Here is a 12,953-nt window from a genome sequence, read left to right as displayed (position 1 = left end):
AAACTCTGCTCTGCCCTTTCTGACGCCTAGTGACCTAAAGTGTCTCATCTCTGGAGGAGAAAAGAGAGCAGGCCAGCTCAAGGCTCTCACTTGCTTGTTCTCATTATGTTGGAATTGGGGCCCTAGAGATAGGCAATTGATCTGCCTTGCTAAGGAGTATCAGCTCTTGACTTGAGTTGCTCTTCAAGTTATCCAGCAGTGATATATCTACACACACACGGCTCAGCACAGATTCTGTGATGGAAGATTGCACCACTTTAAAGTTCACCCCTTTAGTGTTTGCATCTCATGCAAAACACGTGCTCCGCCAGTGAACAGTATATTGCCCTATCTTATAGTAAGCAAATTATTTCCTCAGTGACCATGCGCTGTGCAATCTTATCTCTCTCTTAAATTTTGGGGCGTGTTCCCTAGGAAACCCTCTTTAAATATTGAGTTGACCAACAAAACTGTGTGTTTTTCTTGCAAAGGCTGAGATTGCCACGCAGGTTACTCTTCAAAACACAAAAGCAAAAGCTACGTTCACTGTGACTTATGCATGACAGCACGTGATAGGCCACCAAGAGCCCGCATGGCTGAGTCAAGAGTTTTCCATATCCAGTTCCATTATTATACTCAGGATGATGAGACTTATTTTTATACATATAAATGAAATTGGTAAGAGTGGACTGCTACAGCCTCTTTGTTTACTCAGGCCTTTAGTTAATGAGAGTTGTCTCCTGCAACGGTGCTCGTCTTTTACTCAAGTAAAAGTATTTAGTGTTTAGTATGGTATGGTTTTAAAATTTTCTGTTTTTAAATTGCTTTTCTTTGTTGTATTTTACCTTGCTGAAGCATCTTGATAAATGTAGTAAACTGATAAATGTAGTAAATTATAATAATAATAATAATCTGAATCCCTGGAGCCTGTTAAAAGCAGCTAGCAACACACTGAAGAAGAAATTATTATTATTATTATTATTATTATTATTATTATTATTATTTAACCCCACACATCTGGCTGGGTTTCCCCATTCCAAGATGATAGTTTTTAAAATCATCATCATTATCATCATCATCAAACAAACAGAAGGATACCAAGCATTCTTGGTATATCAGTTTGTATCCAAAATGCTTCATTTCCATCCTTGGTGATGTTTGTTGCAGTGAGTGGCTGTAAGAAAAGCAAAGACCAAGCACATTTTAAAAATCCTGTTTCAGTGGCTACTTTTACTTTGAACAAAACCTGTCCCAATCTGAATCGGGGTCTTGCACTCCTTCCAAAAATATATTCTTTACCCTGACCCTGAAGGTGCTATTTGCAGTAAGCCAGGCCTTCCTGACCTGATGCCCTCTAGATCTTTTTCACTACAACTCCCATGCAGTGCTGGCTGGGCTGATGGGACTTACAGTCTCTTAAAGCATCTGAAGGGCACCAGGGTTGGGAAGGCTTCCTTAAATAGCAAAGGGCAGTGTTCTTTAGGAAATGAATAGTGCTCATTTCCAGTTGGGAGATGGCAGCTGCTTTTATTCCAAAAGAATAAAAAGTGACAACTTTTCAAAACAAAAGGAAACGGCTTAAGCTTTTGAAAAAGTGTGTTTGTTTAGCTCAGCCTTAACATGTGGCCTGGGATTCTGTCATTATGATTCTAAAAAACAAAGAAACACAGAGAATTAAATGTTACCTCAAAATTGTAATGTGTTTTAAAATATGATCCACTATTTTTTTTAAAAAAAACAAAACAAAACTAGGTAGTAGTTGATATTTGAAAAGATGAGAAATAAATTGTTGGGATATTAGCACTTCTGCAGTGGGTCATTAAGCCACAGAATGGGATTTGCTGCCTCTGCTCTAGGACAGCCCTTGCCAACCTGGTGCTTGACAGGTGTTTGGGGGCCAACCAGTTTGGGGCCGATAGACACTGTAGTCCAAAACATCTGGAGGGCACCAGGCTGGCAAAGGCTGTTCTAGACAGACGACTCCTTACCTCTCGTCCACTTAGGTGTTAAAGAAGGCCACAATGAGGAAGGAGCAGGAGCCCGACTTTGAGGAGAAACGGTTCACGGTGACCATCGGAGAGGACGAGCGCGAGTTTGACAAAGAGAATGAATTTTTCCGGGACTGGAACTATCGTATCACTCGGGATGTTCGGGACTCGACGTAAGACGCAACTGTCTAATTCTGTCTTGTGGCAGGAATGCGGACTTGAGCAGGCTGGCTTCTGTGGATCTGACTGCAGTCCTCCAGAGGGCAGTGTTGGCTTATCCAGCACTCTGTTGTGTTGTTCAGTAGCAACACACACTTGCTCTCATTGCTTCAAGAGCCCTTCCTTGGTATTCAAGGGGGGCTCTTCTCCTCTGTGCAACACTCTTCTCCATATAGAGGGGCACACGAGAAGTGTGATAGCTATATTTCTTTCCATCAGTTGTCTTCTGTTTATAGCCCAACAGAAAACAGTCACACAAGTCTGCCTTTTCCTGGTGTGCTATGTTGCTAAGGCAGTCATGACCTCCTGCTCTTGCCCCAATGCAATTCCCAGTATCATCCCAGCTTCATGCTTCTAATACTTAAAGGGTTTTTTTTAACATTATTGCGTTGCAAGGTGGGCCCCATCATTTGCAAAAAGTAGGTCAAACAGGCTTCTCTGCCGATCCAGCAGCCGTGAGTGGGCTGTTGTGTACGGATCACAGTCCTGGTTGGCATGACAGCTGATCCCAGCCTTCATGAGTCACCCCAATGGATCACTAGCTCACAAAGCTTAACCTACTTAGTACGGGCAGTGCATTGAGTAAAGGGAGCCTAGGTGGATAGAGAGACCTTCAATTTCTAGCATAATGAATGATGCCCTCCAGACAGGGAGATGTCTCTTCCCTGCTTCCTCAGTTGCATCACACACAAGTGCTAAATTTGGTATCATCATATTTTAAATCAAGGTTCTGGTCCATATGGTTGTGAGAAGAAACCTGGAAACAGTTACTGTGAAACCTTTTTGAGCAGGGCTGCAAGTGGGTCAGGTTGGCTGTTGGGGAGCTTTGGGGTTCAGTGTAAAATGAATTCTACAAAGATGCACCTTTTTCATCTTTTGTTCAGGATGCAGAATTCAGCCTTTCTTTGCACGCAGTTTTTAATAAATATCCCACAACACTGAAAACAAGCAGGTTTCCATTACGGAAAAGGGTTCTGACCCTATATTTTTGGACTGAAAGTTTTCTCTTTCTAAAACAGCATGGATATAATTCCAGTCAAACTGAGTGCTTGCTGTTAGTTCATGTGCTCTTGAGGCAGGTAAAATTAGGATGTTAATTAATATACTCCCCCAGGGGTGGGGAACCTTTAACCCACAGGTCTAATTAGGCCCACCAGGCCTTCTCGTTTGGCTTTCCAGGCTGTTTTGGCCAAGCCATGCCCATATATGGCATCAGGTGAGAGGCAAGAAAATAAGCGGCTGGGCCAAAGGGGATTTGCAGGCACCACTAAGTAGCATTTTTTCAGTGAAGACAAAACAGCTCGCCTGACATCATTGTGCTATCAAGTGATTGACAGGGGATGCCCGCCCCCAGGTGTGAAGACCCACACAAAAAGAAAAAAATACGAAAACCTCTCCCCCCCCCCCATTTGAAAAAAATGTTACATTAGGAAGTGTTTTATTTTGGAGTGATGTGATGAATGTTTAAGATAAAGCATCTTTCTGGTGACCTTTGACAGCTGAGATGTGTGTTTTCAGGGTCCACCCTATTCCCATTATTATGATCTGTTTCAACTATTTTAAATTTTGATGCTTAAATTCTTGCAACCTTCCCTGGGAGACCCACTGGTAATAAATTTTATGATGCCAGTGCTAAACAGTTTTCAGTGCCTTTAGTTTCCCACTCAAAATGGAAAAAAATAATAGGAAACTGTATGCAAGTGAGTCATCATGTTTTAAAATATTAGCAAATATTCCAACACAACGAAATTCCAAATAAAGATTTGAATTTAATCATTGAAGCCACATTTTCATATGTATTATTGATCCCCTCTCTCCAATCAGATAGTTTGCTTTTGGCTAAAGGTGGAAAAAGAACCTTTGAGATTTATATAGCACATAAAATTAACACAAATATGCATCTTTGTCTATAGTTTTTGCTTGCTAAATAGGTCAAATGTACTAAATCCAACCTCAGTTTAGAGCACCGAAAAAAAATCCAGTTCAAAATTTTCTGGAAGACTTGCATCACTGCCCTTCCCCTAAGAGTTATTTTTTTACAAAACAATTTTAACATGCATTGAGAATGGCTTGTGATGTGTGAAGATGGCTGAGAGCTTCATAAATCTCCTCTTTTTCTCCTCCTCCCCTCGGTTTCTTGAAAAACTTCCAGTGAGGTGGACATCAAAGAGAACGCTAACTATGGGTAAGCAGTCCCTAATCTCTGTTGTGCTTACAGCTGGCCCATGTTGCTTTCATTTTGATCCCTTGCAATTCTTTGAAATTCTTCAGTCAATACCAGCTGCTGCGTAAAGCTTGGCTTCCAGTTGACCAAACCTTAACTTGGTGCATTCAGGTGTGGAGGCCTCCAGGTGCTGGCAGTGTCTCATGAAAGTTTATAGTAACTGCAGCATTCCTAAATAACGAAATGCATATTGACATCTGGTCAGCGGTATGCATTTTCTGATGACATCCTCAGAAGGAAGGTCGTCAAGTAAAACCACAGCCATGGTTGTGGTGAAGTCCCCTCTATGCCCCAATATCTTAATTTACCAAACTTGCAGAGGCTTCACCTCTTCTCCCTTGACCAGAGCCCTCACAGCTTTCTGAGCTTTCCGTGGTTGAGGAGGGCCCAGCTCCAGCTGCTGTCTTACGTTCTGATGCTAGGCATGCACACCTGTGCCTGTTTGTGTTGGGGGTTTTTTAAAGACACTGGGTGGATATAAACATGGTTGATGCCATGTTTGGTGATAAGAGACCACTCTTTAAAATAAAATTTAAAATGTTTGTTTGTTTGTTTGTTTGATAGCACATGTTGTGTGCTAAATGTGACATAGGAGTCAGTTCTTTCTTTTAAGCAGTGATGGCTGGATATTCTTTTTCTGGCAACAACAGTAGTTTTGTTTCATTTGAATGTTTACCCTCTCTTGATTCCTCTGCAGGCTTGACCCTTATGCGGATCCTTATTATGATTATGATATAGAACGCTTCTGGCGAGGCGGGCAGTATGAGAACTTCAGAGTACAGTACACAGACCCAGATCCGTACCGGAACTACAGATTGAGTAAGGTAGGTAAATGCATCCTCTTCTCACGAGCCGAGCTTTTATTCTGCAGTAGGTTGATCCAGACAGTTTAGTCCAAGTCATTGACCCAGTTCCTGTGTTACCTGAGTGCCGTGTTCACAGCTTTAGTGTGTGCATCTCGTGTTGTTCCAGTAACATTTAATAATAATAATAAATTTTTATTTGTACCCCATCCTCCCCAGCCAGAGCCGGGCTCAGGGCTGCTAACATCATAAAACTAACACAGTATACAAAGAACATAAAAACAGGCAATCAGTTAATTAAAATACATCTTAAAATTAGTTCAGAGCAAATTAAAATCTGGACAGATGGCAGTCCATGGGTAAAATTGAGAGTGGTTAATATTCTCCAGGCCAGCTGTTACCACCAGTAACAGGACCTGTGAGCGGGCTAGGAGGCCTATTTAATGCTTGTTCTTATACAGAAAGAAAAGAATCAGACTGAACCCTGACCAAGGGCCTGGCAGAACAGCTCCGTCTTGCAGGCCCTGCAGAAAGATGTCAAATTCCGCAGGGCCCTGGTCTCTTGTGAGAGAGCATTCCACCAGGCCGGGGCCACGGCCAAAGAGGCCATGGCTCTGGTCGAGGCCAGTCTAATCTCCCTGGGGCCTGGGATCTTCAGGGTGTTATTATTTGCAGACCTTAAGGTCCTCCGTGGGGCATGCCAGGAGAGGCGGTCCCGTAGGTATGAGGCTCCTAGGCCGTATTGAGAATTGGAATCATCAGTCCTTGCTGCTGACATGTGGAGCAACCAGCTCATGGAAGCCTCTTGTGTGGTTTCTTGGTTTCATGCTGGGAGGGATACAACCACACTGCTCAAGTAACTCAAGAACTCGCCCTCCTTGCAGAGAGAAACCATTGGAATAAAAGGTTATCTCAAGGATTCCATCACAGCATGTGTGGCTAGTTGGGGGTGGGGGGAATGAAATGCCATGTTAGATTATTGGAGGAAAATCATATGAACATGTGGGTCAAAACTCCTAACGCAACCTAACCATTATTTTACAAGGAAAGGGAAAGAGAGAGGGAGAGGGAGAACAGGCAGCGCGAGCGAGAACGCGAGAGGGAGAGAGAGCGTGAACGGGAGCGGCGGCAGAGGGAACGGGAGCGCGAGAGAGAACGGGAGCGTGACAAGGAGCGCCAGAAAAGAAAAGAGGAATGGGAAAGAGAGAGGGAGCGCATCAAAAGAGACGAGAAGGACCGGCAGCACCGGGACCGAGAGCGAGAGCGGGAGAAGGAGAAGGAGAAGCCAAAACCACGATCGCCACAGCCACCAAGGTACAGGCTATACTTTTTTCATGCTGTTGATGATGTGGCAGGGAAGGGTGTGAGGAGGTTTAGTCCCTGCTGGCTGGCTGGCAACTCCGAGAAGCTGATGTTTTACAACGGCATGAGACAGCATGTCGAGGGAAACTGTTTCTCATGTTGGTTTCGTTGGCTCTTTATATGGGAGAGCTAAGGAAATTGGGTGGCAAATGTATTTGCTCACATCAAACAGAAGCAAAAAGTGTTGTGTGTTAGATTCAGACATGTTATTTGAAGATTTTGCACTGTAGAAAGTCTGGAATCTATGTAAGCAGCGTGTTTTACGATGTGAAATCTGTCAGAATGGAGCCTCATGAGAGACTCCCTGCTCCATTTATTCTTATTTTTAAAGTGAGCAGTTAGCCGTCTTGGCTTCTGCTTTCTTTCTCAGTAGCTTTGGGTTTGGGTTCACAAGCAGCATCTGGTTTCTTACTGTCTACGTTTAAGCCTCTTTTTTTGCTCTTGGACTCCATGCATGAACTGGCACTTCTGTTTCTTTTATACATTGATTGTTAATCACCTCAAACTACTAGAGAGGTAGTCTGGTGCTAACTGAGCTTCTCCTATCTGCTCTCCCATGTCTCCATTCCAAGGCTACTGGTCCTTTTTTCCAAGCTCTTAATAACCACTTAGCCCCATTAGTGATGTTAAATTCTCGAGAATAATCTTTTGGAGAATATTCTCAAGAATATTCTCGATTAATGAGAATATTAGAGAGTTTTCATTTAAAATAGGAGACCATTCATTTTAATGCATTGAAAAGGATATCATTTTAATGCATTGAAAATGATATAATTAGTTAATATACATGTTTATTCATGGGTAAACTTGTTCAGATGGCAACCAAAAACTGTACAGATACTTTTATTTAGTGGGGCAATGCAGTGAATTCATGTTCTTTGATTTAGTAAAGGAACCACAGTGAAAATATATAAGCACAAGCCCACTTGTCACTTGCAAGTATCAAATTAAAAAATAAAACATGTTTTATAGTTAAAGTTAAACCATTCTAAGGTGATGGCAACAGTAATTGTCATGTTAAGGTTTGGTATAAGGAAACTCAGTAGTTAAATCATATATTATTCTTCCATTAGAACATGTACATGTTATAAGACAAGTCAAAAAATACAATTGGCATGTTAAGGTTTGATACAAGTAAATTCAGTAATAGGCTATATTGTGCTTCTAATAGCTCTAACAATAACTGTTTTGGTGACTCAAACACAGCTTGATAAACAAAACTATATATATGCAAACATACCAAAAAGAAGCCATTAACATTAAATATATTATCATTATATGATAATATATTTCAGTATGTCAGTCTCTGGTAAATGGCACCTTGTACCATTGAATAGCACTGCAAAAACCAGTTACTGACACTAAATAAAAATATATAAATGTCAGCTGTTTAAATCAAGGCCACCTCACATGCTGTTACACATAATTGTATGGGCCTAGGTACTTAAGTGTATAAAGCTTTAAAGCTACTTTCTGTAAAAAAAAAAAAAATCACACTGTATGGCCACGGGTATAGAATTGCTAAGAATAAGGTCACACCAAAATAGAAAAAAAGGCTACTATATATAGTTGAAATACATACGAATTCAAATGTTCATCAAATTAAATGAATAGCATTTTTAAAACTAAAATAAAAAAAATGTTTTCTGTAGCTCACATTTCAGAACTGCCAGTGGTGAATGACACAATGCCCAGTAATGTAACTGGATAAAAAAAAAAAAATCAGTATTCATTACTTACACTGGCAGTATCACAGCTTGACGTATTTACTAGATTTTTTAAATGTGGGTTGTAAAACTGGTTCTTACATTAGAATTTACAGTTTGTGGAGAATATTCTCTGGATAATTTTCTAGCAGAGAATATTCTCACCTCACATCAGTAAGCCTCATTCTCCTTGCCTGTTCTACCCCACTTCTTCCTCTTTCCACTCCAGTTCTTGGCAATAAACTACTACTACTACTACTACTACTACTACTACTACTATTAATAATAATTTATTGTTTATATCCCGCCCATCTGGCTGGGCTTCCCAAGCCACATAGACCAGATTATGCAAAGTTAGTAACGTGCATAATTCTGTGTACAGAATTTGGGTTCCTTTTGGCACTGAGTTCAGTTAGGGGTTCATTTGGTGTGTATGCAGCCCTCAGCAGAATAAGGGGTGATGGGAGAGAAGGCAAAGGGAAGTGCCTGCTCATCCAAAAGAAGGCACTCCTTGTATAGTGGCCTCTGGCTGAAGACCCAGTTTGGGGAACTTGTAACCCTCCAGATGTTATTGGACTCCCATCAGCACCACTCAGCATAGCAAATGATGGTCAGAGATTGGGGAGGGGGTCAAATCCAACAACATCGGCAGATCCACATGTTTCTCACCCCTGCTGAAGATGTTATTTCTTAAACTTAGTCAGCGAGTATTTTTTTTACTCCCTTTTCCCCCCTTTCTGCAGTTCATTTACCTAACTTACAGTTGTTGGTTTTTTCCACGCTGGGCATGAGAATGGGGCCCAGGTCACAAAGCCTGCCCCCAACGTATAACCTTTGTTCCCTAGAATTCTCAGCCTTGAGTCTAACTGCCAGCTTCAGCTTGCCTTTCCTTGAGTCTTTAGTTAATATAGATAGCAAAATGCAGCCTTCTCCGACGCCCATCAGCCCCAGAATGCATGCCGCCATGCTGGCTGGGGCTGCTGGGAGTTGTAGTCCAAAACATCCGGAGGTTGGGGAAGGCTGGCATGATGTGTCCCAACCTCTTCTTCACGCTCATTATATAACTCACCGGGCTGATGAATAAGCAGGGTGAAGTAAGGGTGATGTAAGACCGAAATGTTCACAGGTTGCTAAAAGCCAGGTTTCCCCAGCTCACCAGCACTGCTATAAAGAATGCAGACCAGGTTCCCTATTGCAAGAAGAATGCATTCTTTTCTCTCTGAAACATTCGGAGGCTCCTTTTCCACACTTGCCCTTAATTGGGCCAACGTCATCTCATTCTGTTTCCTTGTTATGGCTCAGCTGAATTTGGAGAGAGGTTTTGAGTGTTTTTTGAAGCACAATGATGACCAGTTTTATGGGTATCCGAGGGATATATCCACCATGTCACTCTGGGTGGAAGCGGTTTAGGTGGCAACATCTCAATTGACAATGTGCAAGGATTTTATTTATTATCTGTTTGTTTTATTACATTTATGTCCCCCCTTTTCTCCCAGAAGTTCAAGGTGGTGTCCCCAGTTCTCCGCCTCCTCCTTTAATCCCCACAATAACTCTCTGGGATAGGTTAGGCTTTGAGGCAGTGACTGGCCCATGGTCACCCAGTGAGTGGCGATTTGAACTCTGGTCTTTCAGCTACTAGTCCAGCACTTCTAATTGCTACACCACACTTCCTATCTCCCTGTCAGCAAAACTACGTCAGTCACGTCTGCAAACCTATGATGAAGATTGCTGTATGGATAACAGAATTTTATTATGTATTTTTTCTGCTTTTATGATATTCTTCTTGACACAGTGTGATTCGATTTATATTTATTTTGTTGGTTTAGCCACTTCAATCAGCATATAACATCCTGTGTAACTATGATATGGTCAAAACAGCAAATTGCTTGCTTCCACATTTCCTTCTCCTTGGAAGTTGAGTTCTAATTATAGAAGTTCTTGAGTTCTAAATATACATTTATAGCTTGAAAAGGGCAATAATTTGCAGGTCTGCTAAATACGTAGCACCTTTAGGAATTCTTCGTGTTTAACTAGTCGGCCTTTTCCTTGGCAGTGGGGAGTGACTTCACATTAATTGGGTTTATTTATAGACTCCTGTGCTTTCCCTAATCATTAAATCCTAGCTCAGCTCTTGGCAACTTCAGCCTCTTGCGTAGTTTTGGGCTGACGCTGTCCAAATTGCTCATGTGGCTTTGGTGAGGCTTCCAAGTCTGAAAAGCCTCATGCTGGTGGCAGCTTCCAGATAACAAGTGTTTCTGTATAACAGAGATTTTTGTCTTGAACTAACATTCCTTGTGGGATGTCTTAAAATCGGAAGAGCAGAACAAAAAGTGGTTGCATAGGCCTGGTGTTTAAAAAAAATACATGCCTTCCAAAAATGCATTTTAACCAGTTAAATATATATTTGATGTTTTTATAACTGGAATAAAGGAAGTCATATGTGGTCCATTCTGAGTGGTGCCAGCCAACAAAAGGGGGCCTTTTCACTTGTGCAGCTATTGCTTCAAGCCCCCCGCCTGCTACCGCCAGGGGGCTCTCCCAGTCCGTGGGGAAAAGAAGGGACATACCATCTGGGAGGAGCTATAGCTCAGTATATCTGAGCTAGGTGGACCGTACGATCTGAACTCTCATAACAAATGTAGCCTGAAGCAACTGTCTTGTTATAAAGCACTTTTCACTCATAGCAGAACTCCTAGCAGTGTAGATATCATAGATACTGATTACTTATATTTGTTTCTTCCTCTGGCAAAGGGCCTACTTGCTCTGTTTTCTCTCTTGCACATTCTGGGCTGGGGAATGGGGCTTGTTTCAACTCCTCTCAAGCATGCTGGAGAAGGGCGTAACTCAATGGTAGAGCATCTACCTTGAATGCAGAAAGTCCCTGGCATCTCCACGTAGGGCTGCAAGAGGCTCCCTGTCTGTGTAGACAATACTGGTCTAGAAGGGTCAGTGGGTCGGTCTGTATCTAAGGCAGCTTCCTATGTTCCTGTGCTGCTCACTGCTGCCGCCTTATGCAAGTCACTATACCTGAGCCTAACATACCTTCTAGGATAGCTGTGAATATAATGCCAAATGCTTCCCCCACCCCTTTCCCTGGAGGAAGAGTAAGATACTAATGTGATAAGAAACAGGACTTTTTCTGCTCCTTTTGCCTTTTGTATCTGGTTCCAAAAACTGAACTTGAGAACAAGTTGATGCCCGGAAATATTATATTGCGATGTGACTGTTTCACCATGCAAAGGGTATTGCTTCTTGGTATTGTTCACGCTCGCTGTGATTTCATCTAAATGGATTCTAACCTGGCCCCTGAGGGAATTCTTTTCCTCCCTAGCACCAAATAGGAACCCGTGAAATGGAGTTGGCAAGAGCAGCAGCAGGAGGAGGAGGAGGAGTTAAAAGCGTAAATGAACATTTCTCACTCAGTCAATGGGAAAGCTGCCAACTTATTAAGGTGACTCAGGCTAAAAAAAGTTAAAAACAAAACAGCCCACCAGTATTTGCTATTCAATTCAAATTGAATCCAGTAGGGAAGAGAATTCTGTTCTGGTCAGATGATGGTTTATTTGAAGATAATCTAAACTAAATCAAGGATTCTACAAAACTGACCAGAAACCCATTTAGACACACACACACACTCTTTAGGTTAGCAATGGGGCAAATGAGCCAAACAATAAATTGCCACCTGTTCTTATGTATTCCAGAGGGTTAGCCACAATAGCCTGTTGCCATAAAACAACAGTCTCCCCAAGGAGGGATGGGGAGCCTGCAGCTCTCCAGATGTTGTTGGACTACAGGTTCCCTCATCCTTGACCATAGGCCCTGCTGACTGGGGATGTTGGCATCCTACAGCATCTGGAGGGCTGCAGGTTCCCCTATCCCTGTGCTGAGGACTATGTTTATTGTGGTTTAAGCGCTTGCTGTCCGACGCAAGATGTAGTCATCTGAGTGGGTAGATGTATATGCCGTAAGGGCAGGAGGAAGCAGGAGTGGAGAGAATGTTTTCTGCCAGCAGGCAAAGTAGTAACACAGAGAACTTCGCAGAGTATGGATGAAAAACGACAACCACATCAAAAGGCTAATAGACCCAGTCAGTGGGTGTGGCCCACTCCAAGCTGGTGACAAACTATCTGTGCAGGATGAATAAACACCCAGCAAGGGACAATTACTTTCTGTAGTGTTCAAGCCACGCCCAGTTGAGCAGCAGTCTGATAGTGTCAAATTTGCAAATGGATTCCAGCTCAGCCTCTTGACGCTCCCTTCAGAAACATTCCAAGTGTGGCAGCTTTGAAGTTGGTTGCAAAATGTCCAAGAAAATCTAAATGCTTAGTCACATTTGCTGCCTTTGATGGTCCAGTTTTCTTCCTTGCAATGATGCTAAGAAATATCCCTAACCTACCGGAAATATGAGGCTATAGTGAGTAACCGTCTTTTTCTTCATATATTGCACAAGGGTTGCAGCTGACTCTGAATAACTGCTTGAAATCCCATTTGAGCTGTTCAAGGTTCTGAGCCCAAAGAATCCAGGTTTTGGGAAGTATATGCAAATATACTCATTTGCATAAAGCAGCATAATGTGTGCACTGCTGCTCCTTCTCCCTCCCCTCCAAAAAATAATAATGTTGGTTTCCTAGTCCCCAGAGCAAGTAGCAGGATGAAAATGCAGCACAATATC

General features: G+C 42.3%; 1 protein-coding gene across 2 annotated transcripts in view; it reads left to right on the top strand.

Moving 5' to 3' along the window:
• ZC3H18 (zinc finger CCCH-type containing 18) overlaps positions 1–12,953 on the top strand; it is a 56,783-nt gene that overhangs the window by 18,464 nt on the left and 25,366 nt on the right. For both annotated transcript variants that reach the window (XM_083456458.1, XM_083456457.1), the window contains exons 6-9: positions 1,983–2,140; positions 4,339–4,371; positions 5,108–5,234; positions 6,259–6,527. In XM_083456458.1, the coding sequence (XP_083312584.1) occupies positions 1,983–2,140; positions 4,339–4,371; positions 5,108–5,234; positions 6,259–6,527 (587 nt within the window). The remainder of the gene's footprint in view (positions 1–1,982; positions 2,141–4,338; positions 4,372–5,107; positions 5,235–6,258; positions 6,528–12,953) is intronic.

This window comes from Podarcis tiliguerta (genome assembly GCF_965153285.1).
Source record: "Podarcis tiliguerta genome assembly, chromosome: 8".
Taxonomy (NCBI): Eukaryota; Metazoa; Chordata; class Lepidosauria; order Squamata; family Lacertidae; genus Podarcis; species Podarcis tiliguerta.
This window is presented reverse-complemented; position numbering and strand designations above follow the sequence as displayed.